The 27,180-nt window shown below is 43.5% G+C and overlaps 1 protein-coding gene across 7 annotated transcripts in view; it reads left to right on the top strand.

Annotated features, from left to right (window-relative positions):
• nav3 (neuron navigator 3) overlaps positions 1–27,180 on the top strand; it is a 172,944-nt gene that overhangs the window by 137,142 nt on the left and 8,622 nt on the right. For 3 of the 7 annotated variants that reach the window (XM_035613926.2, XM_035613881.2, XM_047336334.1), the window contains 18 exons: positions 1,281–1,404; positions 2,445–2,754; positions 3,283–4,000; positions 5,250–5,675; positions 6,514–6,555; positions 8,642–8,799; positions 9,497–9,694; positions 10,214–10,266; positions 11,144–11,167; positions 12,737–12,760; positions 12,970–13,047; positions 17,806–17,889; positions 18,985–19,096; positions 19,470–19,594; positions 22,145–22,168; positions 22,646–22,812; positions 24,228–24,381; positions 25,875–26,061. In XM_035613926.2, coding sequence (XP_035469819.2) covers positions 1,281–1,404; positions 2,445–2,754; positions 3,283–4,000; positions 5,250–5,675; positions 6,514–6,555; positions 8,642–8,799; positions 9,497–9,694; positions 10,214–10,266; positions 11,144–11,167; positions 12,737–12,760; positions 12,970–13,047; positions 17,806–17,889; positions 18,985–19,096; positions 19,470–19,594; positions 22,145–22,168; positions 22,646–22,812; positions 24,228–24,381; positions 25,875–26,061 — 3,008 coding nt within the window. The remainder of the gene's footprint in view (positions 1–1,280; positions 1,405–2,444; positions 2,755–3,282; positions 4,001–5,249; positions 5,676–6,513; positions 6,556–8,641; positions 8,800–9,496; positions 9,695–10,213; positions 10,267–11,143; positions 11,168–12,736; positions 12,761–12,969; positions 13,048–17,805; positions 17,890–18,984; positions 19,097–19,469; positions 19,595–22,144; positions 22,169–22,645; positions 22,813–24,227; positions 24,382–25,874; positions 26,062–27,180) is intronic. The other 4 variants (XM_035613909.2, XM_035613899.2, XM_035613890.2 and 1 more) reach the window with 4 other exon arrangements.

The raw sequence follows: 27,180 nt of genomic DNA, 5'->3' as shown, positions 1-27,180 counted from the left end.
GCGTCTGTAGCTCGCCGGCGTTTTCCCTCGCTTCCTCCTTTGTGAGCCTTCTCAAAATGAGTCATTATTCTCTCATTTTCAGTGTGCCTTTGGGTTTCATCCTCGTCCCCCATGAATTATAGATGGCGTTCCTGAAATTACTTGTTGAAAAATTGTAATTGGCTTCTGGAAGTTGTTTCCGTTTTTGTATTTGAAAAATCCATGTCAGATGCAGGGTGTTTGTCATTTTGATTCTTTGAAATGTTGTTGATTGTTTGCGGAAAAAACTCTTTATGATCTGCCACCATGATGCAGAGTCGCAGTGTGAACAGTTATTTTGTGAGTATTGACTCAATTTGTGCTTGTGTGTATCTGGGTCCATTCTTTTTCCTGCCAGATATAAATTAAACTCTTGACTGTTGATCAGCTTTGTCATTCAAATTAAGGGTGGGGTCTTTTGCAATGACACACACTCACACACACACACACACACACACACACACACACACAGAGGCAAACAAATAAAGATGAAACTTGACATGTTGGCGTGAAAACCAATTTGTATCTGTGTGTGTGTGTGTGTGTGTGTGTGTGTGTGTGTGTGTGTGTGTGTGTGTGTGTGTGTGTGTGTGTGTGAGAGAGAGAGACAGAGATGATCATGAAATCAGAGAGCTAATATATTATTATTGAAGGTGATTTATTATGTCTGATAGCAAAAAATCTGTTTTCGAATTAGAGAAACATGTTGCAGGAGTTCTTTGAGCTGTAATTCTGTTGTAATTAAATGCTGTGTGTGGAAATGATCAGTGTCTGATCCATATGCTCGCCATTTAGGGGACTCACAGCGTCTGTCAGCCTTCAACAGCGGCTAAATAATGATGGTACTAATGGAGATCCCTTTATTCCTCCAGACACTCGGAGTTAATGAGAAGCTTAACGGTTAATGAGCCAATACCATTTTTTCCCTTCCCCAAAAAACTAAAATACCCACAAGTCAATGGGTCCCAAAAAGGACGCCAATCTGTCTGAAAAGACAAATTGGGCAATTACAAATGATCTACAATTTGGCTAGCCTTGCTGGTGATTAGACGGTGATAAAATTATATGCCATTGATATTTTGAAGAAAGTTTTAGCGTAAAAATATGATGATTGCAGATGGAGTACTGTCATCATCATTAATTCTTTTTGCATTTCTTCCTCTACATCTGCTACCAAAACTAAAAGGGTCCTGATCAAAAAAACAAAGAAATATGGACCAACCTCCGTTTTTCCCCTTTCCTCTGCCCCTTCCCTGCTGTAGTTGGGATGACAGCAGCTCGGTGAGCAGCGGCCTGAGCGACACGTTGGACAACATCAGCACAGATGATCTAAACACACCCGCCTACACCGCTGTCAGCTCAACACGCAAAAGCAAGGGAGCGCAGGTAAAGACACAAGTACACCTGGATGGGATCTTTTGGCCCGTGGGGTCATTTCAGATTTTTAGCTGTGCCAGCAGCACGGTTTTATAGATGACAATGTCAGTCGATTGGTCCATCACTTTGGTCCACACTGAAATATCCCGTATAAAGGACATATTTCCATGAAATCTAATATGTATATGAAGTGTAATAACTGTTGATCTACTGACTTTCCCTGTAGTGCTGCCATCGAAAGTTATGCAACTTAATGTCCCCTGAAAATCTTCTCTTTTGTCCTCTGACCTCCAGTGGTGTAGCCTCTCACTGTGCTGCAGTACTCCTTTAATCAAAAAAACATAGAAGGAAAACATTTACAGAAATTAATCTAATTTTGTGCAAAGCTAATTCTTTAACTGCCAGATCTAACTGGATACCATTCTTCAAATGAGTCACAAGCATGTCGGTTCATCATGAAACCAAGGCCAGTTTGCGTGTGCGCTGTGAAATCCCCCCTAAGGGAATTATCTGTGGACTGGAGGCCACTGTTCAGCTCTCCTCGTAGGCTTTGGCTGTTTTCTGCCAAGTATCTTTGGCCCCTTGTGAAGTACTCAGCAGACTGGGCTCTGAAGAGATTCTGGTGTTGCTAGGGAGATTTGCCATCTGTCAAGATATACACACACACACACACACACGCCTTCTATGTGTGTGTGTGTGTGTGTGTGGACGTGGGTGATAACAAAGATAGCTACGACTTCACACAAACACAAACCCTGCTGCTCTGTTTGTGTAGGGACTTTTATTTCAATGGGGTGACTGTATGTGTTTAAATTGATTTTTCTACAAGATCATACCTTAAGCAAATCTTACACTATTAACTGCATGTACTTTAGAACATAGCTGAACATATTCTTTGGCGTACCATAACTGTTTTCCTTACTGGCAGTTAATCCAAGTTATTTTCAGTAGAGATATTGAAATTGGTAATTACGGTGTCATTGTTTTACCGAACAGTCCATTAATGTCTCCATATGCCTTCTTTGAAACCCACCACCACCACCCCCCAGTCCCAGACAGGAAGCAGGTCCAAGCATGCAGAGCAGGAGGTGAGCAGCAGCTGGGCCGGAGCCGAGGACCTGAAGAAGGTAGAGGAAGAGCTGGACGCAAGCATGGACCCCGGCAGCGGCACCTCTCGCTGGAAGTCTTCCTCATCCTCCTCATCCTCCCAAGCCCAGGGCCAGTACGAGGACGCCGGTCAGAAAGCCGCTGCGCTGGCCCAGATGTCCCAGACGGGCTCGTGGAGGAGGGGCATGACCGCCCAGGTGGGCATCACGCCACCCAGGAGCAAGGGCGCATCTGCCGCACACAAATCACCAGGTAGGAGAGTCCCACTGCTTGTTTAACCAAACTTTAGTACAGTAGGAAACTGAAGTAACAGTGTGAAGAATGGTCAAATGGGTTGCCCTAAAATGTAATTGTCTTACAATTTTTATTTTCTTATGAGGATGCAGGTAGTGAAACTAAATATCCAAAACCACAAGGTACCAAGAAGAGAAGGTGTTTTTCATTGTATGGAACTCTTTAGTGGTAAATCTAACATTGTTTCCAGTGTTTTGGAATAGAGAAATACAAGATTAAAACTATTTGATGATTATTATCATCAACGCATGTTTAGAAACCCTGCAGTCACTCTCAAATTGTAAGACCATGCAGTAAGTTTAGCAGCTTTGCTGCAGATAAATGTTAGTTTTCAATGCAGCTGGGCTGTGATAAACTAAACCTCTGGCTTCAGCCCAGGGTTTGTACTAATTTGGCCTTTCCTGCTATGTGGCAGTGCCAGGCCAAGAATCTGCTGAGGGTGTTGTTTTTCTATTTGTGCTAATAAGTGTTTATGCAAATTAACAGGCAAAACGGATGATGCCAAGGCCTCGGAGAAGGGCAAGGCACCTTCAAAGAGTTCAGCTGGCATCCAGCGCTCACCCTCAGATGCCGGGAAGAGCAGTGGAGACGAAGGCAAGAAACCCCCCTCTGGCATTGCACGGCCACCCACCACAGGCTCATTTGGCTACAAGAAGATCCCAGGTCCCACTGGCACCCTAATCACCTCCAGTGGGGCGACGCTCGCCAGCGGCTCAGCCACTCTGGGCAAGGCGCCCAAATCCTCAGCTGCCCTCGGCAAAGGCACAGGCATCGGCGGCGTGCGGAAGACCAGCCTGGACGGCTCACAGCCCCAGGATGACGGCATTCTGCTCAGCTGCGGGGGCTCCAAAGTGACCCTCCAGTACCGCTCTCTACCCAGACCGGCCAAATCCTCCAGTGGGGTGGCAGCAGCGCGCAGCGGGCATCGCTCCAGCTCCAGCAGCATCGACTCAAATGTCAGTGGCAAGTCGGCCGGCGGGGTGGGGACACAAACGGGCACCAAGCGTAGGGACGGAAAAGTGGCCTCCGATCGCTCCAGTCCCGTCACGATAAACCAGACAGACAAGGAGAAAGTGGCGGTGTCAGACCAGGACCCAGGAACAGGATTATCCACCTCCCCCAAATCCAGCCCCACCTCCACTTCAACAGGCCTCAGGCAGCCAGGCTCCAAGTACCCTGATATTGCTTCTCCCACCTTCCGCAGGTCAGACACACCAAACATGACCTGCTGCCTTCCTTCTGTCTTTGTCCCTCACCATGTGTGTTTCCATGTGAATCAAACACTACATTCACTGCATTCTTTTTTTTATTATTCCCTTGATTATCAGCAATTATTGATGTGTCCACAGCCACCATGCACTTTAGGTTTCTGGTCTTAATTATTTAAATATTGTCATCAATTCAACATCTATTTAAGAATTACAATCTAAAGAGGTTTTCATTCATGATTATGAAGTAATGTTTGTTGTGCTCAGTAATGTTTTCCTGCTGCAAGCTGTTCCACAGACTTCTGTAACAGATAGGGACATTTATTGAAGATCTCCACAGTGGTGGTTAAATTACACCCTGGCTTCTACTTTGTCATCTATATTAATATTAGATACATTTGGTTGCGCCGAATGATTATAAGACTCTTAATAATTCATATTACTTTTGAAAAAAATCAACTGATTGAGTTTATTGGCTGCACAGCAAACGGGTACATTGTTCCCTGGTGATAGGCCACTGCAGATACCCCAAAGATGAAGGTCTGATGGCTTTTCATTTACCGCATACAAATACAGCTCAACAGTCTTGATGAGAACAGACAGGGGACAGGAGTTTCTCGAACCCGTCAAGTCCCTGACTTATTAGCAGCATGCATTCAGCAGACGTGTCCAAACATTCATCCCATCAGATTTTGTCAAGCCGACACGTTTCATCTGCACGTATTTCTTTTCCCCCCTTCAAGAGAGTGTCATCTGTATATTTTGTGTGATTGCGTTGACAGACTGGGACAGGCTCAAGCAGAGCAGCAGTCTGTCTGAGCATATGCAGGAGGCAAACGGGGCTGAGTGGCCTAACAGATTAGGTTATTTAAAGTCACAGGGTTGAAACGGGCAAAGCTGTGAAAGCAGATGTGTCGATGTAAATTACGCAGCTGAAATGCCGTGGAGTTTGCTGCGAGGGATGAATGTTCGGGGAAGTCCGCTCAGTATTTCATCTACAGTGGGGATTTTTTTAGACAGAGTTTTCACTCTACTACATCCTTGCATGATGGCTCCTTGACACTTGTGCAGAAATAAAATTTAATGTATAACAAACAGTAGGCCTGTGAGGTAACCTTAATGTAATCCACACTTTCAACCCCAGAATATATCAGAGTCCTTCATTTTCCAGTATGGATCTTGCAGATGCTCATCACTTGTCCTTTGAGCATTTCTAAATGACTGCACCCACCTCTCTACCCCCAGATTGTTTGGCACCAAAGCCAGCAGCAAGGCCAGCTCCCCGGGCACGCCCGACTCTGGCAAGTGCCCCTCAATACTGGGCAGCCCCCACGGCACATTGGCAAGGCAGGCCAGTCTGGACTCGCCCTCCTCTGGCACAGGGAGCCTGGGCAGCGGTGGCGGCCTGAGTGGTGGCAGCAGCCCACTGTACGGTAAAACCCCAGACTTGTGCACTGACTCCCCGGCCTCCAGCCCGGCCTCTGGCCTCTCCCTGCCCTCCAGCGCTCGGCCCTGGCCTGCCTGTAGCTCCTCAGCTGGCAGCAAGGACACACTGAGCTGCCAAAGCATGACCAGTCTGCACACCAGCTCTGAGTCCATTGATCTGCCGCTGGGCCACCATGGGCCAAAGATTACACGAACCGGCAGTGTCAAGTCCACCCTGTCTGAGGGGTGAGTAACAGGAAATACGATTGGGCTGAATCGTATTTATTGTTTCATTTGAGGACAGAGACAAAAAAGCAGCATCTCAGTGCCCTAAGATTTAAACATACCAGGCAGAGTATTCATAAATGATTACAGTGATAATAATAATAAAAGAATCACTCATCCAGCACACAGTTTGGTTGGGTTTAAGTTTCTTTTTTCTGGCATGGTTGTGGTACTATAAAAAAATAAAATAAAATACGAGATGTACTCCTACCAGTTCACTACTCAGCCAGCCAACTGACCTACCAACATTTTACACAGCAAGTCTATCACATTGGCCAGGCAGCAATCTTAACTTGGTTTCACTGGAGGCATCATAACAGTGTGAGAAAGTCTGTGAGAGTATTACTTGTGCCCCCACAGCCATGCCAGAAAAAAGCACCATGATAAATTCAGATCATTTCAGACACTCATTCCCATGAGAAGTCTTTATTGGGGTGTTTCCATTGTTTTGTCCACCCACTGTGCATGCAGTACATCCCAGAAGATGAGTACAGGGCACAGGTTTATTTTGCCTCATTAGTTTAGTTTTTATGTCTCAAAAATGAAACAATTGATTCAAATATTGCTTGTGTTTATATTTGTTGTCTGTTGTACTGTGATGCATTAGTGAGCATCGTTAATGTTTTCTCCATAGGGTACATCCGTCTGCATACCGTGTGTGTATTTGTGTGTGTTTGTGTCAGTAGTCAAGTTTGCTAAATGTGACCAAAGTATTTTTTATTATTATCAGCTAGTGCAAAACCAAATGTTTTTTTTTTCTGGTGTTCATCTAATTCACTCATCCTCTGTGTTTTAACAGCATGCCTCTTGACAGAAACACGCTTCCCAAAAAGGGACTGAGGTACAACACATCTGCAGACAGATCTCAATCTCAACCATTTTTCTTTCCCTCTTTCCCAAAGATGATCCCAAAGCATGCATGTGCATGTAAATTCCGAGCTTTACCAAGTGTTTTTTGGACCGTATGTTTGGCATTATGTGGCATATAGAGCAGTGAGTCCCAACCAGGGTTAGTCTTGCCTAAGGTCATGTGGAGAGACAGTGGAGAATAGAAATAAAAACAGAAATTGGAATTTAAAATTGTATTTAAAAATACAAAAATATGCCCTCCCCTTGTCAATTAAAATAAAGAAAAGCTGAAATGATGAATTAGCAAAAAGTGATGGATAATTGATTGGAATGGAAAGCTAGCATGAATTCACAAAGTTTGCAAAATAATTATAGGATTAATATGTGAAATTATTATCTTAAACTAAATGATGAATGGTTGAATATCAAATAGTGATACAATAGCTACATGGTTGAATATTTAGCTAAATGCAACAGATGTATTTTTACAATGATAACTCAAAGTGTAGGAAAAGCAGTTGTTACAGTTTTTTAAGTCACTTTTTGCCAAATTAATGTTATATTATTATACCATATTAATATAACATTAAATTCACGAATAAGCAAATTAAATAGCTTGAAATGAACTCACCTGAAGGTTCCCGAGTTCACTTGACAAGGCGGTGAACTACTGAATGCATTAAACAGTGCATTGCTGTCCATAGAGAGGAAATGCATATTGTTTTGATCACTTTACCCACTCATCATTTTGACAGTCACTTTTTTTTATTTTTTTTATTCCTCTACCCATTGTTTCACCTCAACAAAATGCTGTGGTGCAAAAGTGATGTTGGCTGAGGATCAGATTTCGTACCAGAGAACCTGAAGTTAGGCCAAATCTCATGCACTGCTAGGAATGCAGTCAATGCAGCCACTGTGACGGGGCAGTTCTTCCTCAACTCCCTAAAAGGGCCTACACCTCCCCAATAACGTTTTCTCTATTAGCTGAGGTTTAGATAAGTCGAATGTAAATTTTGAATTTAGCTGGGACCGATGGGGGAGGGACAGAAATACCATAACCCATTCATCACAGTGGCAGCACCTCTGCAGGGAACAGCCTCTCCAGCCAATTATACATGACTTGCTTCAGAGAGGTAGGAGAGGGCATGCTGGATTTCTGAGCATTCTTTCGTCTTGATGGTGTTTGGTCCTTGGTTCTATATTTCATTGAGCCTTAAAGAATCAGGTCGTATACCACACTTGATCCCAGTCGGAAGCGATGTTCAGCACAGACTGCACCGTCCTCTCCGTCTGACCGTCAGTTCACGTCTCAAACCAAACTGCACTTTTTTTATGTCTGATCTTTTAGATTTCCTTACAAGTGGAGCTTAGAGTAATTGCCTCATTTGGTCGTATAAATAAGCATGTTGGTCCTGCTCATGGACGTCTTGTAAGCACTTAGTATACTGAGTCAAACACTGACATCTGGTGAGATTTCAGTCTGTTCAATTTCAACTTCAGTGAGGGATGAATGCTGCTGTGTCACACCGTTCAACACACCCGTTTAACTCTTAAGACGGCCAATCCCTGTGGGAGAGAATACAAATCATAGGCGTGGGGAGCAGGGTCAGATGTGACAAGTGGCGTAATGGGGTCGCTGGAAGGAAGACGTCGCCAAAAAGGGATGAGCGCAAACTCAATTATGATCCTCAGAGGATTAAATATGGCTGATTGTCATTGTGTGCGATAAGGGCCCCCTGTTGCCAAGCCACTTTGGAGCTGCGGAGAGAAGAAATGAACAGCAGTGTGTGTGTGTGTGTGTGTGTGTGTGTGTGTGTGTGGGTTTGGCAGCTTTGAGCTAGAGGAGTATGTTTATTTAGTATATGACTGTGTATGAATGTGTGCAGATGTAAGCATGTGGAAGGCCGCATGTTTTTTGTTTGTTTTTCTGCTCACATGCTTCTATTATTAGCTCCACTCTCATTTCATAACCACAGAACTTCACTACTTTGACTTCCAAATATCTCCACGTGACAACTGTATGCTGTTGGCAACCTTTTTTTTACTATGAGCTGACATCTTCTGTGGGTGGATTACAGGTACCCTCCGTCCTCCCGGCAGACATCCCACGAGGAAGCGAAGGAGTGGTTGAGGTCCCATTCAACAGGGGGGCTTCAGGACACAGGCAGCCAGTCCCCACTCTCTCCACCAGGAGCTTCCTGCACCACCACTGGAAAATACCACTACTCAAACCTACGTGAGTCTACAGTAATAAAATCTGATTGTAGCACATACCTGGAATAGATGGCTCAGATTTGGTTTGCACATTGGCAAAGATTGTCTAGTTTTTGTAATTACTCTTAGTGTTTTACTTTGTTAACATGTTATGTTATTTTTATTAATGTTTACCCATTTAAATATATGTATATATATTTATTGTTGTGCTGTGATTAAAAAGTACTTATATAAGAATGGGAGGTCTGTACCCAAAAGGAAAAGCCAAATGAAATATGCAAGAGGTCTGTCTCGTGTACTTGAATTAAAACATAACATATTCAAAGACATTGAATTTGAGATGGATAACAAGGCACTTAAAGCAAAATGGCCCAGATGTGCTTATTTGTAATATTTTTGCAAAAGGCATTGCACAAACCATTGCTTTATGAGTATTACTTCAAAAGATTTCCTCAGTTTCATGACAATGGAATGTTTTAGAAATGCAATGTGAAGTGTGGATTTGGACATTTCACAAGCTAAACTGCAAAAATAAATAATGCTTTTTTTTCACATAGAAAAAAACACCGTCCAAGTCCATTAAATTCTCAGCACATTTGCAATATAATAAGCTGTAAATTATTTGTTAGTTCATGGATTTGCGGATGCAATAATGTGAGGGCGTAAATATCCTTTACTGTAACACTGATATTGCCTGATCTTTCTTATCCTCCGCGCAGTGAGTCCCACGAACATTAGCCAGTATAACCTGCCACCGAGCAGCAGCAGCAGCATGAGCCGCTCCAACAGCATCCCCGCCCACGACTCCTTTGACCTGTATGGAGAGGGTCACCCATTGGGTGGCAGCGCAACCTCCTTGGAGGACCGACCGCGGGGCATCAGCCGCTCTGGCTCCTTCAGGGACAGCACCGATGAAGGTGGGAGATATGCGCTTTAAGCGCACTCCGTGAACGCACCGTGGTCCACGATGAAATTCCATGTTTACCCAAAGCAAAGTCCCCATGCAGTCATCAAGCCTTTTAAATATCAGATTTAATGAGCTCCCTCTGTGTGTTTGTACTGCGAGTGAGTCGTCCGACGGCTCGCTCCGCTCTGATCTGCTTGCGGATGATTTAAGTGGCTGTGATTGTTTCTGTATAGAGGTCAGCTTTTTAATGGCCGATCCCTGTTTTATCTCTGTCGTATAACTGTTCAAATCGAATTGAACGCATTGGAACGAGTTGCCATTACTATCAAGTGCTCATAATTCAACTGGGTAACCAAGAATAAATAAGAAAGCAAATGACTAGTTCCAATAAAAGAGGTAGAATATTATATTTTAACATATTATTTATATCTGTAGCTTTGATCCTCATTTCTTTACACCAGTTTTTGGCAATCAAGTGTCTTACTAGACATTGCTCGTCTCTCATTACTCTCTCTCTCTATGCTTACAGTCCATGGCTCCTCACTGTCCCTGGTCTCCAGCACGTCCTCACTGTATTCTGCAGTAAGTAACCGGACAACTTTTCTTCCTTATGATACAGCTCTTCAGCGTCAACATTGCAGCCTGGTGCCATCTGTCTGTAAAGGTCATTGTTAAAACTGCTCCAATCAATATTTTTCAGGTCAGAATTATAATCTATAGCCTTGCAGTTGCCCTCATCTCTGAGCAATTTTTCAGCCCTTCTCTTTGGATTGAGTCGTTTCTAGAAATAACAGGAAGTTGCATTTCTTTTTTAAAAGTAACAATTTCAAGGCGGAAATCATCCAGGTTGCATAAATAGACATCATGAAGTAGCATCAAATCCGTCACCTCTTCCTAGTGATACAGCGCAGCGTTAAATCTCTCATGCACTTTGTACCCGTACGTCATTCTTGCCCCCCTGTGTTTCTGGCGGAACAAAAATATCTTTCCATAGTTGCATGCAGACGAGACTCAGGACAGGTTGTTGGGTTCCATAACAGCACAGGCGGCGCTCGATGTCGTCACGATTGGCGAGGCAGCAGATTAGTTTTAGGGAGAAGAATCGATTACCACCCACCTCCGCCTGTTTCCAATTGCACTCGCACTTTGCAGGGGGCAGGCCTGGGTGAAAGAAAGCGATTCTTTTCATTTACAAAGTTTTCCCTCAGGTCTAACTCATTTATTTGTTTTTTATGGTTATCATAAACCATTTCCCGTTTTGTTAGCTATCTGATTTCCACAATGTTTTCCCTCATTTCAATCTGACATAGATTGAATGTTTGGTTTAGTTCACTTTGTCTCCGTGCCGTCTTCTCATATTTAGCATATAAATGCCTCTTGTGGTGTATATTCAAATAAAATACAAAACACAGAGCCAATATTCAAAGTTTTATTAACTGTGTGTGTTGCTTTCTTGCAGACAGAGGAGAAAGCACACTCAGAGGTAAGACTGGGTAACAATGTGTCCGTCCGTCTGTCTGCATGCTTCCCTGTTAACGACTTGCTGCTTTACATCCATATAGTTACAGACATTTACACCTTGAAACAGCTCAGTGGCTGTACTGTAGGTGGGGGTGGGCGGTTAAGAGCTTTCCTAGACGGGTAACTCAAAGAAAGCTTTTCACTTTCCAGATTCCATTTTTGCTCTGTGTGGGATTCAGTCCAACCAGCTCCCTGTCACGTGCACGTCTTTTCTGCCCTCAGGCGCCTGCTGGTTGTCTCTGTGTGCGTTTGTGTGTAATGCATCCATGGTCAGAGACGATGTCAATCAAAGCACAAACAGTGATTTTTGCTCAGCTTACTTTCAAACCTCTGTAGGACCTATTCAATCCAAAAACATCAACGATATGAAAGCGATTGGTGGATAAAATGTATCAAGTTCCACAACACAGCAGTTTAACCCTGTGTTGCGTTGCTTTTTGTTACCAGTAAATCGTTTGCCTTTATTCCAACCTAATCATAAATAACCACACATCCCTACTGTGCTACATAGTGTATATAATTTACTCATGACAGAAAACTTACACTATAGATATCTAATGCATGGCCTGCCGTTTGTCTTCATTCTCTGAAGTTTTTCACTGATTCTTCTCTTGATTTTCCAGTTTCACATTTAGATTTCTTTCTTTTTTTTTTCCTGCTAGAATTCCTTGTCTCTGTTCTCGATTCTTTGTGCTTTAAGCTCAAGGTTGGATCAAACTGTAAAAGCAAATCCTCTTCAGTGTTACTGTATCCCTGCCAGATGGGTGTAGTTTAGCATTTCATGACAGCTTCCTCAGTGCAAACACTGACAATCGTGGATTACAGTCACTGCGTGCAGTAACACCAGTGACCCAATTTAAGATTATCCTCCCTCAAACCAGACGCACGTATAACGACAGGTGACCCACACTTGACCTGAAAATTGTCTTTAATTAACATGAGACATTTGTTGCAATGTTTGCACAACAGCAGCCCTGACTAAACACTGTTGGCATACAAGTAACATAACAAGGACGTGATTGGTGATTGGTAAAAATCCAAACCTAATCTCCTGTGACAATTAGTGAAACGTGTTGGGGAACAAATAGGGGAAATGATTCCTTTGTCAATATCTGTGCAAATGTCTCGTCAACATTGCTGTCAATTCATACAGATGACAGTTATTGGTTATATCCATAGAATAAACATGAACATTATCACAAAAACTCATGGCATTGACAACAATTTGGAACAAAGATTTTCAGTGTGAAAGACACCAATACCATCTTTTACTTGTGTCGTCAACTTTGGTAAACTGACACATCTGGCTCTTTGCTCATGATATGAGAAAAAAGGTATTTGCAATTACTATTTGACCAACATGAGGAATACTTACCTATAGCTCTTGCTTTGCTGCCCTACATCTAACCCCAAAAAATGAAAACCCAGCGCTGTGGATGTGAAAACCTCTGTCTCTCTAGCCACATGAGTACATGCTGTTCGATGGAGGCATGCAACATAGTGTTAATTTACTCTTCTCTTTTCAATCAAGGGCCAAACTGTCCAAAATTCCACGGTAATCCCCCACACTTTATGTTCACACTTCACCCCAGTGTCTGTACACAGAGTATTACCATGTAACTGCACCGTTTTCACATCAAAAAATATCAAGAAGGGTGTTGCAAGTTCAACGCCTCTTTGCATTGCAATCAGTCTTGTTTTTTTTCCTTTGCTTGTTCAGGAGCATTACTGTACATTTACCTCTCCCCTTTCTTCCACAACCAGCAAATCAGAAAGCTGCGCCGGGAGCTGGACGCCTCTCAGGAGAAGGTGGCGACCCTGACGTCTCAGCTATCTGCCAACGTGAGTTTGCATAACCTATTGTCAGGAAGCTTTCATGGAAACTGTTGCCTATTAAAGCTCAGGAAGGAATAGAAATCTCTGCTGTGGCTGTATGCAGGCTTTCGCTTGTTTGATTTTGTCGAGGTGTGTGCTTTCGCATACTCATCCTTAGATGGGCTGTTTTCTCCCATGTGCGTGCGTCTCTACCGGTGGGCGTTTCAACAAGAACAGGAGCCGCTCACATATTCAGCCAAGCAGAGAGAATCAAACAGAGATAGACGCGCACAGAAAGGTTGGAGGGAGATGAGGTAAAGTGAATCTAGACTCGAGTGCGTCATGCGTGGGTGAAACAAGAGTGAGATACGGAGAGCCTCCGACCCCCCAGACCAAGCTGACTCTGCGCTGAGATTCAGATGGATCGACAAACTCCATCGTCTGATGGAGCATTGTGGGCAGACGCTCCGGTCCGACGCTTTGATCCCAGAGTGGAGTGGAGCTGAAACGGAGGGTTAAACTGCAGGCAAACTTGACAAATGGAAGAGCGAGACGTGACTTTGTAGGAGATTGAAGTAAGGACAGTCAAACAGACATCTTCTCTGTGGCCGTGGTATTTTCTCTCAGGCGTGGAATGGGAAATGTTTCTGTTGAATCAAAATGATTAATACATATTTAAAACATTCTGGTTGCGTTGCACTCTGGTCTTTCCAAAATACAGTATATGATCGATTACCGGTGGCGCAAAATGGCACCTGTGTTCAGAAGCTCTCCCTTTCTCTCTCTTATTCATGCACTGTCGCTGTTTCTTTACGCTACAACAGTTCCAGACACAAGTCACTGTCACTGGTGTCAAGTGTTTTCATGACAACAAGTTTGGCCCCACCATCAAACCCTATTAATCCCTCACAGACGAAGTAGGTATTTTTTCACCCTCGTAGTAATTGAAAACATTCTGAACATTGCGAATTCTCACAGTTTCTCTTTCGTTGAGTCTGGTTATCGAAAACGAAAAAAGCATCCAGCATCGCTTTGTACAGTATGTGATACTATAGCTTGTTTCAAAAGCTACTGGCAGGATTATTATCGTAACATCACAAGCAGCTCACAGGGAGAGTAAGTGAGACGAGAGCGTGACACTAACACATTCGGACAGTTGGAGAGACATTTAGAAACACACATTCAATCAAAGTATGGATAGATGAGGACAATTAAAATGGCCAAATAATTGGTAACATATTATGTTCTATGACTTTAAACGCCATTGCTGATTAGGCAAAAATATAATAGATAATATCAAAGGCACAGACGAATAAAAGATTCCAGTGTATCACCATATCTGCTCTCGATAGTGCCTGGCCCTCAACAGGGTCACCAAGCATCAAAACAACAGCGGGCATGGCTACCAGCCGCACTGAGGCCAAGCCATATGCAGACTGACTCCATTCTCTGCTTTAACGCCTCCAATCTATTAAAAAATTTAAGAGAGAGATATAAATACATATATCTGGCCATGTTGCACCAGAGCTGCATCACACGGTATCTACATGACAGCATGGTGGGTTGTGTCATCCTCCCTGTGGGGGGGTGTGACGGTGGAAATGTCAGCCTCAGCAGCCCTCACATGCTCTCCACCCACAGTCCAAACCTCTCCGTGGCGTGTGGGGTGAAGACATGCCAGAAATACTGTCCGTCTCTCTTCCTGCACACGACTCACGCACGTGAAGATGTACAGTACATACACATTTACACAAACACAAATAGGCAGGTTATTGCAAATGAAGTACTTTCAAAGAAGCACCTGTACTTACAAATGCTATGTCTCTTACATACACGGTTTTACTCAAAAAAGTGAGTGTAAAACAGTTTCGGGTTTTTTTTTCGATTAAAGGAAAGAACAGCCTAGGTTTTGGAGTCACTTTGAAACAGAATTTGTATGCTTCCATTCTGGCGACAGCCAGTGGCCAGAGGCGTTATGTTTTTATTTTTTCGGGTTGTCCGTCGAGACTTCACAATATTACAGAGAGATAAAAAAAAATTTAAATTTAACAGGAAGAAACCTCTCTTGCAGAACCGGACTCAGCGTGGGCGGCAAGCTGATGATGTCTTGCTTCCTCATTGTGTTATATAACACTAATTCATTTGACATTCATTCTTTAATCAAACTGCGTGTTATGGTGTGTATCATAGAAAGTTATTTCCAGTTGGTTGTGACTTCAACGTTATGCATATTTCATATTTTCTTTATCAAGTTTTTCTGAGCTTCCAAAGTCACATATAACCCTTAAACCATTTCAACCATGAAAATCACCAAAACCGGAGTCACGGGGATAAGATGAAGATGATGTTTGGTGGGGAAAAGATTTCCTGATCAGTCTCATGTGTTCCCACGTTAACCTCTTACATGATTGTTATTATCTTTTTTTTTCTGTGTTAGCTGTGTTCATTGAATTCAATCTGGATCTTAAATCCAGTATGATGGGTGTGTCGATACCCTCAGTCACCCCGTGTGAGCTCATGTAAATAACTCCCACATTAACGGCATATTTATTGGGTACACTCCCCTGGCATAACCTTAATTAACTAGCTTTTTTTTATAATCGCTTTGCTTTGTCGAAGATTGAGAGAATTAGCAGATTCAACATCCCGTTAAAGGGAGTAGGAGGACTAGTTTTCTGCAATTAAACAGACTTTATTTTTTTATATCACTTTTCATACAAACAATGTTACACAAAGCGCTTTACAGAATTTTTTAAAGCATGAAAACAAATGTCACACCCTCCATCCATGCACAGAGCATTGCTCACAAGAGCCAAGGAAGCGCTTTCTTAAATCTCATAAATGTGAAACGACAAAGGAAGGTGAACGAAGAAAGAACAGTCATAATGATAAAATTATGAAAAAAGAAATTAGAAAAAGATAAAGATGAAATAGTGAATAAAAAGTAGGGTGTTAACGGCAGAACAAGTGGGAGAAAGTAAGAAATTGAAAGAATAAATAAAATAGTCTGTAAATCAGTATGTATGAATAGATAGACGAATGAATAAATTAGAAATCCATTAAAAGCCTGACTAAAGGTCTTGACTTTAAAAATATCCACATTCTCTGGTGCCCTTGCATTGTGTTGCATATGCTGACGTTCAATCAGGTTGAAGAGTTCATGAAGGCATTTCTCCTCCCCTCTCTCTCTACTCACTCTTCACTGTGTCACCCTGTCCTTCTTGCCCATCACCTTTTTTTTTACCTTTCGACCCAGCCTGGAAAGGGGTTCCCCATCCTCACCACTCCCTTTTCTCTAACTCTTTCACCTCCCGCCTCATTATGGTCTTTGTTATCGTCCCCTCCCCTTATTGCTGAAGTGTGTAAGGGATACATCTCAGCAGTAGGTGCCGGCTTCGACGAGTGTAGTCACGACCCTTTGTCGTTCGTCATCTGATGCATAACACCCTCGAGATGCCATCCACATCTTCGGGAGTATCGTCATCCTGCAGCGCCGACGTTAAACACTTCCCCCGCGTCTATTTCTCTTGTTTGGACCTTCGTCAACCTTTACCCTGGACCTCAAGATCATGAGAAGCGTCAGAAAAATGGGCGTTCAGGGGCCAAACGGGGCCACCTGGGCCGGGCCCCGAGCGCAGCACAGATGGTTCAGCCACGGGACACATTAGAGACTGATCGGCCACTCCTTCGGGGCGGACAGGTGGGCCGGGGGGGAGCTGTTGAGTCAGAGCTCACAGGTGGAGTTGGAAGATGATGTGGCGTAGGAGAGATGCGTTGGAACATTTGGCATTTCTAAAGGTCAAAAACTTTGCTGATTAAGCCAGAGACACAGGAGAGGAGAGGAGGCAGCACAGGGTGCTACTGTGTGTGTGTGTGTGTGTGTGTGTGTGTGTGTGTGTGTGTGTCTACTTATTTCTAGAGCTCCAAGGTCCTCACCTGGATAGAAAGATGAGGAGTTTTCTTATTTTGTCTGCTGTTGTTTGTTGCTGATGAAGGGCTAGATTGCACATTTGGAAACTAATGCAGTTAAAATCAGTAAATGAAAGTCCTTGAAAGTATTGTAATGCACGTGTGTGTGTGTGTGTGTGTGTGTAGAGCAGAGATCAGTCTGATCAGTCTGGGCATGCTGCACACCTCTCTGTGATACGCCAGGCCTGACAGGTGTCTTGGGGTCTCTAGCTAAAGATGAGGTTGCAGTGTGCACACACATACAGACACACACACACACACACGCCCACACACAGTTGAACTCAAACAAATCCAGTCACACACAGACAGCAGAGCAGATGGCCTGACGTTGCCCCATCTTCAGCTGACAGAGGAAGTCAGGGGAGCAGCCTTTCTCTGACGATCCGCGTGCCTCTGTGATATCAACATCTTTCTCTCAGTGCTCAGAGTTTTCTTCACAGCATTAGTCCAGATTCATAGCAAAAAGATGTAACAGTGAAATCATGTGAAACTCCCCATTCAAAAAAAACATTTGGAACATGCTTGATGTGAACTTGCCCTTGAAATTTGAGGCTGACTCAAAGTGAAAGGCAACATTTCCTTTTTTCTTTGTTAGATGTCCAAGCAGGAGTTCTTTAAAACATAATATGTTGATGTCATGTTCCTTTTAAATACATTCTGACTAAAGTGAATTTCTGTTTATATCTGAGACAAAAATCAGATTCCAGAGGATGAAAAATCCTGATCTGAGAAATGTCCTGACTCCTTCATCCAAAAACCAATGTTACAGAAACCAAATATCTGATGGTTGTTCTTTTTCTTCCTGTGTGTCTGCAGGCTCACCTGGTGGCAGCCTTCGAAAAAAGCCTGAGTAACATGACCTGCCGTCTGCAGAGCCTCACCATGACTGCCGAACAAAAGGTACAAGGGCTTAGTCCTGAATGTGAAATATACTGTGTCTGAACTCTGTGACGAAAGGGATTATCGGGAGGAGAAAATGATAACAGGCAGCGTCCTCCACCGACGTGGAGGTCAGCGGTTGGAGATTAAGGTTCAGTCCCTGGCCCATGGGTGAGGTTTTCTACTGAAGCTTTCATTTTCACCAATTTTTATGATGAAAGTTTTAGTTGTAATTCACTTTTAACGACTTTTAACCTGAACCAAAGTTGTTTGACTTGCTTCAACTACAAGCCTTTTTGCATTATTGACAGGTAAAAAAAAGTTTTTCAGATTATTCCATAAACCCTAATGCTCAAAACCAGTGTATTCTCCCCCAAAAAATCTTCCGTTGTTTATCTGCTCTCACCTCGACTGACTCTTTCACAGAGAGGAGCTTTTGGAGGAGCTTGAATGTTGCCGAAACACTGATCACACAGCAGCAGCAATATGTTCAAAGACATGTCCCTACCACAAATTGAAAACTTCGCACGCCAACACACACACACACACACACACACACACACACACACAGTGCGCTGATGAGCCCCGGCACCTTTTTAATCCTCTATAAATTAAAGCAGACTGGGATCTGGTGGGATGTCTTTGTCAAACAAGGCCGCCCCAACTTTTAATTAAAGCGGAAACCCTATCTGCAGCCCTCAGTGGGTTTTCAGGAAAGGCAGAATATGAGACTCCCTCTATCTGATCGTGTTGGTTTCGACAGAGAGGAGTGCTTTTCTTTTTTTAAATATTCTACGCAGGTGGTGCTGGCTTTGGGGCAAATCCACTGTGAGAGTCGTATCTTCGCCAAAATACCGTCCCCTCTCTCCCAAAGAATGCCGTGCCAGTGTTAAAATTTGAGAATTCGTTCCCAGTGACAAAGCTAATGTATTCAGTCCAACAAATTTGGTGTGTCATCCTTTTTTTAAAATAGCCTGGTCTGGTCATCAAATCTGTGGTGGTTCCATGTGTTTTATCTAGACTACAAAGATTACATTTCCTCCCCCCACAATGTCTTTGCTCCACTCACTGGACTAAAATCATTACCTCTCTCTCTCTCTCTTTCTTTCCTTGCAGGAGTCTGAGTTAGTTGAGTTGCGGGAGACGATAGAGTCGCTGAAGACCCAGAACACAGACGCCCAGACGGCCATTCAGGTGGCTCTGAATGGCCCTGACCACCTCCACAGAGGTAATGAAGAACCCAGCAGGGGATGTGGGACCAGACTTCCCCTAAACTTCTCTGATGTTTTATATGAGAACCTTAAATACTGACGTTTTTGTCTGATTGGCCCCAGAGGGAAATGAACCCCTAATACTTCCAGTATGTGCTGTATGGGTCAGTTTTTGGGGAAACAACCTGAATCAGATGGGTGATCAATTTTTGCAAAGTGACCTTTTCCAAGTATCAAGGTTGCTTAATATGCTCCTTAAAATAAAATGCTTACTCAAACCAAGCTGAGCCCAACGTAGAAGAGAAAACTACATCAGCCAACCCATTCTGCTACGCTGAGCTTGCACAGTTTCCCGAGCACTAAGAAAGTGGTTTGTCTGTCGTTTTCCAGACCTGCGGATTAGACGGCAGCACTCGTCCGAGAGCATGTCCAGCATCAACAGCGCGGCCAGTCACTCCAGCATGGGCAGCTTGGGCAAGGATGCCGAAGACAAAAAGAAGAAGAAGAAGAGCTGGGTAGGTGGAGAAAAAAAAAGAAGCACAGAAGTAGAAACATGACTGTGCGGCAAAAGAGTATTCTGTGGACTATATAGTGCACCTGGGGAAAAAGGTTCTTCATATGGTAAAAAAAAAACATATAAGAAGAAAAGTCCCATGAGTACCAATCTTTTATTTTATCTTACATATCTCTATATTCTTTAATTCTGTATTATTATCTTTTTTATTATGTGATATTGCCAGTGTTTGGGAGGTGGTAATCAGTGACAGTTGAGCTAATTCAAACATACTGACTTGAAAATACCAGCATCAAAAAGTGAAATGTCTTCACTTGTTCAAGCTAAAAAATAGGATGTACTGAATATTAATGCAAACTGAAAATAGCAATACATTTTTATGTATTGTTGTTCACACACATAATTCACGCGAGTTAATCAGACATTGATTCATGTCACTGTGTTCCCAATTTACAATCCAAGGGGGTTTGCTCACGTTTTGTGATTGGATACTTGTGAGGTTGGAGAGGTCAGAGCGGGTGCAGATTCCCACAGGTCCCCTGCGAAATCCGAAAAAACGACCTCATCACATATTTGCCATCGTCTCACTGTTGCTAGGTTACAATGCTGAGATGGTATCGGCTGAGTGCCCAAGGTATCATCCAGTGGGAGGGTCAAGCAGAGGAGTCAACTACCCTGCAATTATTGTTTGAGACCCACTTTCAATTCCACATCTAGTGACAACGGCACGCAGCTCTGAAATAAGCAAAGGGGCCACAGACGTCACAGACGCTGAAGTCGAGTTTTGAAACCAGGGCGACGGTCGCCCGGAGGTTAGAGAAGAGCCTGCCGAATTGGTGTGACAAGTGAGAAAGTCTGGGCAGAAGAGAAATATTCACACCTACTTCAAGAGCTCCTGTACTTTTGAGAAGTGCTCTTGATGCCTCAATTACTCAAGTGGACTCCGTCAAGTTTGGAGGTTGAAAAACAGCTACACCTCCTTCCTCTAACGCCAAGTCTACCGCAAAGTTTACTTTCGCTGGTGTCTCTTTTCGGGAAATCTGAAACTGTGTTTGGTGGCAGAGTATGTACTTGCACCTGCTTTTGGGTGGAAATCTAGACAAAGCGGACATTTGCTTAATGCAATTCCCCGTCTCCTGTTTCCCATTCTTCTGAGGGATTAGTCCACAAATAACCACAAATCAAGTCTAAAAATGCACGTCCACAACCACAAAGCTCTCTCATCTCCTTCTGTCCTTCTCTTCGAGGCGGCTGCTCTTTGCCTCACTCCACAATAGCAGCTCAGTGTCCCTGGCTGAGAGCTCGTTTTGCTGCAGCCCACTGAGTCGGACAGATGACATATTAGAAGTTTCATCTCAGCCAAAGCGCACATGGGCCGGAGCCAGTTCTCAGTCTCTGCTGCAATGCAAAACGGCCTGCCCTTGGAATTAAATGAGTGAGACACCCTAGTCTGCTATGTTAAGCGAGGCAACTCAAAAAAAAAGAATTGGAGTCAGGCTCATGAATGCAAAATCCCTTATTTAAGCAGCTATTAATTATTCATTAGCATTAATTCTGCCTTGGTGCACAGGTGGGGGGAGAGGATAGAGCTGAACTGAGGCTAGTGTGATTTGAAGTTAGCAGCAACAAAGAAAAACTGCAAATCATTGTAGCTGGGCAGCAGCAGAAGGACAGTGCTCTTCAGTAAGGCGGGGACTTTGGAGCCAGCAAACATCTGACCTGCTGAAGTTTCCTCGAGCAGGGTTAGTATGTTAGATATATGACCTCTGATCTCACTGTGGAAAGTGGTAAAAGGTCCACAAAGACCCTCATAATATGCGCTATTATTATCCAGCATACATTCATAAATGTAAACATGAGCAAATGGCATACATGCTTCAATACATGAGACATTTTTATGATTAAAATTGTGATAACTGTCCATTGAAGGCAAGAACCTTTTCCAGATTGCACTTGTTTGTAACTGATGTACTGTATTGTACTTTCCATTTCATTATTTTATGATTATAGAACATCTAGCTCTAAATGCTTTGTATTGTAAATCCATGTTTGGTACCATGCCCTGCAGGTGATGGTACCAAACCATCACCTGCAGGGCATGGTGAAATGTTGTAAGCTATCAACTGCATTGAAAAAAATTGTTACAGCAATGTTACATGTTCATTCGAGCATTTCCCTGTCTTTTGGAGCCACTAGAATTGTTAACTTTCTTGCTGCAATTTAAAGATGTCTGCTTAGTTTAACAAGTCATATGTGTGCTTCCTTGTCTTGGCATTTTGGAAAGGGAAGCTAACCAAAGGGTGTCAGAATGCTTAGGATGCTCTCAATGAAATCATAATAGCACTCATCATCTTTATCATCATCATCATTGCAAAAAGCAATAAGTGCATTTCCTCAGAGTGAAGTCATGCAGGTGCTCAGTAAAACGCACACATTTGCAGCAATTAGCTTTAATCAGCAGAGAGAGTTTTGCTGTGGATGGGTGAAGCGAGCGGGAGTGTGTGTGTGTGTGTTTGTGTGGCTTAATGCTGGGTGTGTTCTGCGTCTTCAGGTGGCTGATTCCATCCCGGCTCAGGTCAGTGGTTTCCCCGAGTGTCTTCTGTATGTTTCCATCTCGCCCTCCCTTCGCTCCCTTATGTGGTCCTCCTTCTCCCTCCCTCTCTCAGAGCAAGCTCTTCTTTCCCTTTTCTGGAAACATCGGCATGGAAACAGCAACCCTCCCCTTCCCCCGTGATCCTCTTCCATCCTCCCCCTTTTCTTCCTCTCTTGCTCATTTAGATTGCCTGCTCAGCCCCTAATTTCTAGGGTCATTAAAGCCTGAACTCCCGTTCTCCCTCTCTCATTTCCATCTCTACTTACGGCCTTGCTTTTTGACTCCCTCTTTACCTGAACCAGACGGTGAACATTGCTTGGAAACGGCACGGAGTGACCTCCTGATCTGGCAGGATGAGATGTCACCAGAACTTACCGCTCTGTAACTGTGATCAAGGAGATTTGTGGGCAGCAGTTTTGACGTCTTTGCCCGCATGTGTTTGTGCTCTTTGTCTTGCAGTTGCGCAGCTCCTTCAAGCAGGCATTCAGCAAGAAGAAAACCAAATCCCAGTCAGCCCACGACGAGATGGAGGAGATGATCGACTCACTGCCGTCCTCGCCCAAACTGCAGCACGACAATAGGCAAGGCAGCATTGCCACGCTGCGCTCTTCGCCCTCCACCACAGAGTGAGTTATCAAATGTGCAGCCTCCGACAAATATGTATGTATATACACCTGCATTCACTCCCTTCCTGTATGTAGTTGCCTAAAATTCTTTTCACTTTTATTTTTGTTTTGTTTTCACAAATGTCTTTAAATCCTCACCTCACTTTTCTTTTATCTTCCTCTGACCTCCCTGTTCATTCTTCTCTTTAACGTCTCTCCTCCTGCTGTAGCAAGTGCGTTTGCGATAGCAAGTCCTCCCCTATTTGGACACCAAAGAAAAAGCAAAATGGTCATGTGGTCTACAAGCACAGATCTCGGTAACGGGCATTGTGTGGCATGCTCCCAGGGACTGTATGTGCAGTGTGCGGGGTGTGTTAGTGTGACTTACTTTTGCATCTTAATGCTGCAAAAACCCCGGCATGTGAGATGCGACGGATGTTCCCCGGCACACACATTGGACCAGGACCTCAAGAGTGTCTGGTTCTCAGTCATGGGAGAGTAGCAGTAGGCTGGATTAAGGGTGCAAAAAGGAAATGGAGAAGCAACAAAAATTTTCATAGTAATGCCAATGCAAATTAGCTCTATGTCACTGTACAGTGGTCATGTAGCAATAAGCATTTAAGTATCTGCACATCTGCTGTTCTGTGTGGTAGCTGCCTGAGACCATCTCGGTTTCCGTCAGGGACAGAGCATGTGGACGTTTCTGATCCTCAAATGACACAGTTAAACAACACGGGTGTGACAGACTGTGTTTTTTACTTGGCAAAATAGCATAGCATCTAACTCGAATTATTGTGACAGACTGTGTTTTTTACTTGGCAAAATAGCATAGCATCTAACTCGAATTATTGTTTTACATCTCTGCCTACTGAAAATTAAAGTAAATAAATCACTACCATGATGATGGCTCTACTACCGCATCAGTTTCTGTAAATCAGACACTTAATAAGGTCTCTGCTATACTGCAATAGTAGTTTTTTTACTATTTGTACCGTTCAGGTTAAACTAAAACAAATGTTCATCACAATCACATATTGTGCATTGATAACAATCAAAAAGAAAAACATTCATCGTGTCCCTTGGTTACATGAAAATCAAGCACACCAACCTAAAAATCAGTGCATGGTTTGGAACCACATCCGTACAATTTTTTTTTTAACCTGTAAGATTTTTTGTCTGCAGGAATGATGGAGTATTGTTAACGGAAAAGATTCGCTATCCCAAATGCCACAATTCCCCATTCAACTCAATGTTGTTGTACAGTTTTCACAGCCGACTCCAGCCTCCCTCTGAACTTCAAACTTCAGCTCTCTCATTTCCTTTGAGTGTGCACTTCTTCTTCTCCAGACTGTGTGTACCTGTGTGTGTTTGGTACAGTATAAACCTCGAGGTGACCCCGTCCTCCTCCTCCCTCCCTATGTGTAATCCGCTTGCAGGTTGTGCGAATGCACCGAGGCCGAGGCAGAAATCGTCCTCCAGCTGAAGAACGAGTTGAGAGAGAAGGAGCTCAAGTTGACAGACATTCGCCTCGAGGCGCTCAGCTCCGCCCACCACCTTGACCAGATCCGAGAGGCCATGAACCGCATGCAGGTGAGGTCACGCTGACCCGTGGGGGTCAATTTCAACTTGACTCAGGATGAACTGCAGCAGCATCAATAATTGTCTATTGCTATGTCGAGTATGGTGATAAAAAAGGAAGTCTCATGAAAGTCTGTGAAGGAAAGGGATGACACCTTTGTTTTGTCAAATTCTTAGCACATTTCAAAACAGGACTTTTCTCCAGAGGCCCAGATAAAGACATCTCATGGAGACAGAAACAACTTTTACTGTGCTACAGTTTCTTCTCCTGTGACGGCTCAGACAGACAATACTTCTCTCTCTACAATTCATATGGACTAAAGTGGTGTGATTCTCCCCCGAGGCACTGAAGCATGACAGCTATCAGTTAGGAAGTTATCAAGCGGGTTATAGTGACAGGGCACCGGCAGGGCAACGAGAGGGCTGACGGCAAACTAGCTGATGTAACACACACACACAAACACACAAAAAGTCAATTTGACCGTATCTACAGTAAACCTAACACTGATGCTGCTATGTTCCCAGTCACCCCGGAAGAACTTGGCATAATTTCTACCTGTTTTTTTTAATCATACAAAAACCTGAAGGGTAAACAACAATTTGTCATTTAATCCCCTGAATTGTTTATTAAAATCGAGCTGTAACATTTTAATTATTGAGTTTCCAAGGTTGAAGTCGGTTGATGTTGTTACATTTAGGTGGTTTCCCACTGTTTTTAGTTTGTATGTTATGGTATCAATCAAACTCTCAGCAATAAAGCAAAGTGTAATTTCCAAAAATGATGAACTACTCCGCGAAGCCTAAAAGTCTGCAAACTTTTCAAAGAGTAATACTGGATATGATGCGGTAATATGAAATATGGAATTGGGGGGAAAATGGGATTCTGTAGCTTGGTGATTAGCTTTCCAGTGATCACATTATGCACTGAGTTTTATAAGCTCCACTAAATAACAGGCTAGACAGTCTCAGATTTAAATGCACTGTCAAGGTAAACACACTTCATAAACGTACAATGAAACTGTTTAACTGTACATGAAGCTGAATAAAAATGTGTAAAATGAGGCTTTCTAGTTGCAAGAAAAAATGTATTTGGCTTATTTATTTCATTCATATTGATGCAAGTGCAATAAAAACCACCCACAATGCACAGGGAAATCTGCAGAGATGCTGTATCATTTCATATTCTTAAAAGAAGCACACGTTCAAAGAACATCACCATGAAAGTGTTTGTTAAAGTGGATCTTTGTGGATGTGGATTGGCTCGTCTGTAGGAGCCTATAGTCTCTCCTCAGATGTAGGGATCATGTAAGGCTCCTTATCTAAGACTTAACCTCCAGTACAAAGAGAGCCTTGAAGATCAGAAAAGCTGCTTGCTGCCCATAATTCCAACAATACTGATTCGGAATAACAACGGCGGCCTGTCTGAGTGTGAGCAGCCTGTTACTCTGTTTGAATTCACTCTCTGTGAGATTTTGTCAAATCGTCTTTCTTTCCTCAATGACCAGAATGAGATTGAGATCCTGAAGGCAGAAAACGATCGCCTCAAGTCCAGCGGCAACGCAACACCCACAGCCACGCCCGTCAAAACTGCCCGGCCGCCGTCCGAGACCTCCAGCACCTCCTCGTCCTCGTCCCGTCAGTCCTTGGGGCTGTCGCTCAACAACCTCAACATCACTGACACCATCATGTCAGGTCAGTTCAGTGTCAGCGCTGGTGTCTGCAGTGCATTAAATCTGAAGTGTCCGTGTGAATCAGTGTTCACAGGCTGCACTTTGCTCCGAGAGGTGACCACAGTAAGTGCGAGAGTGGTGGAAGTCAGTGAAATGAATTCGAAGTCTCGACAAACTAAAGTAAAACATCTTGACCAGCCGATCGGGACTGAGTAAAGCTGTTTAATAACTGCACAGAAATATATTTTTTGCGTTTCTTTTTTCTTTCAAAAAGGTGTATCCAGATCATCAGGAATTAAACCTCCAACCATGGCACTGTATGTGCTATGCACTTCTGTTTAGTTAAGCCGTAGGACACTGTTCATAGTCTGCCGCAACTCTCAGGGCAGAATTCTTTTTTTTTTTATACGCGGCATCAAGTTGGATTAGCTGTCTTCGTACAGGCCTCAGTAAATGTGAGAGAATTGTGTTTGCACAGAGAAATGATCCGGAGGAGCTGCACGAAATGATGAAACGGCTCCTCTCTCATCTGCGAGGGGCTCACAACCCAGCAGGAGCCTGTTGCACACACACACACACACACACACATGAACATGTGGAAAATCTCTGCAGGCCTGCTCCGTTTGAGAAGTGAAAGAGTTTTGTTCCTCTCACTGGTCCAATAATTAACATAGACGGCACAGCGCTCTCCGAGGACTCGGGCCCTCGTTAATTGATGGAGGGATGAGCCAAGAGCAGTGGCGCGTGGGAAGACGAGTAGGCCAGCGGGCCGTTATCACCCCAACACAGAGCCCTCGGCTAAAGGAAGCCAGCTGAATACAGAGTACCCACTCCCCTCGACAAAATGGAGCCTGGGAAAAATAGCAAGGATGAAGACAGATTTATGGTTCAAGTTGTTAGCGGTGTGATTGTCGTCAAAGGTCAAAGGTGGTGGACAACTAGCAAATGAGTCAAACTTTCCAAATGTAGAAACTAGGATACATAAATGCCTGAAATAAGGTGATTAACACAAGCTGAAGACAATGTCACATTTGATTGTACAACATTAAATAAATCTTTTTTTTTTTTAAAGCTTTTACATATCAAAAACGCAGCTGCTAACAAGTGGCTAAATGAAAGCAGTGTAGTTGTCAAAGCCGCT

The sequence above is a fragment of the Scophthalmus maximus genome, chromosome 12 (assembly GCF_022379125.1).
Source record: "Scophthalmus maximus strain ysfricsl-2021 chromosome 12, ASM2237912v1, whole genome shotgun sequence".
Classification (NCBI taxonomy): domain Eukaryota; kingdom Metazoa; phylum Chordata; class Actinopteri; order Pleuronectiformes; family Scophthalmidae; genus Scophthalmus; species Scophthalmus maximus.
This window is presented reverse-complemented; position numbering and strand designations above follow the sequence as displayed.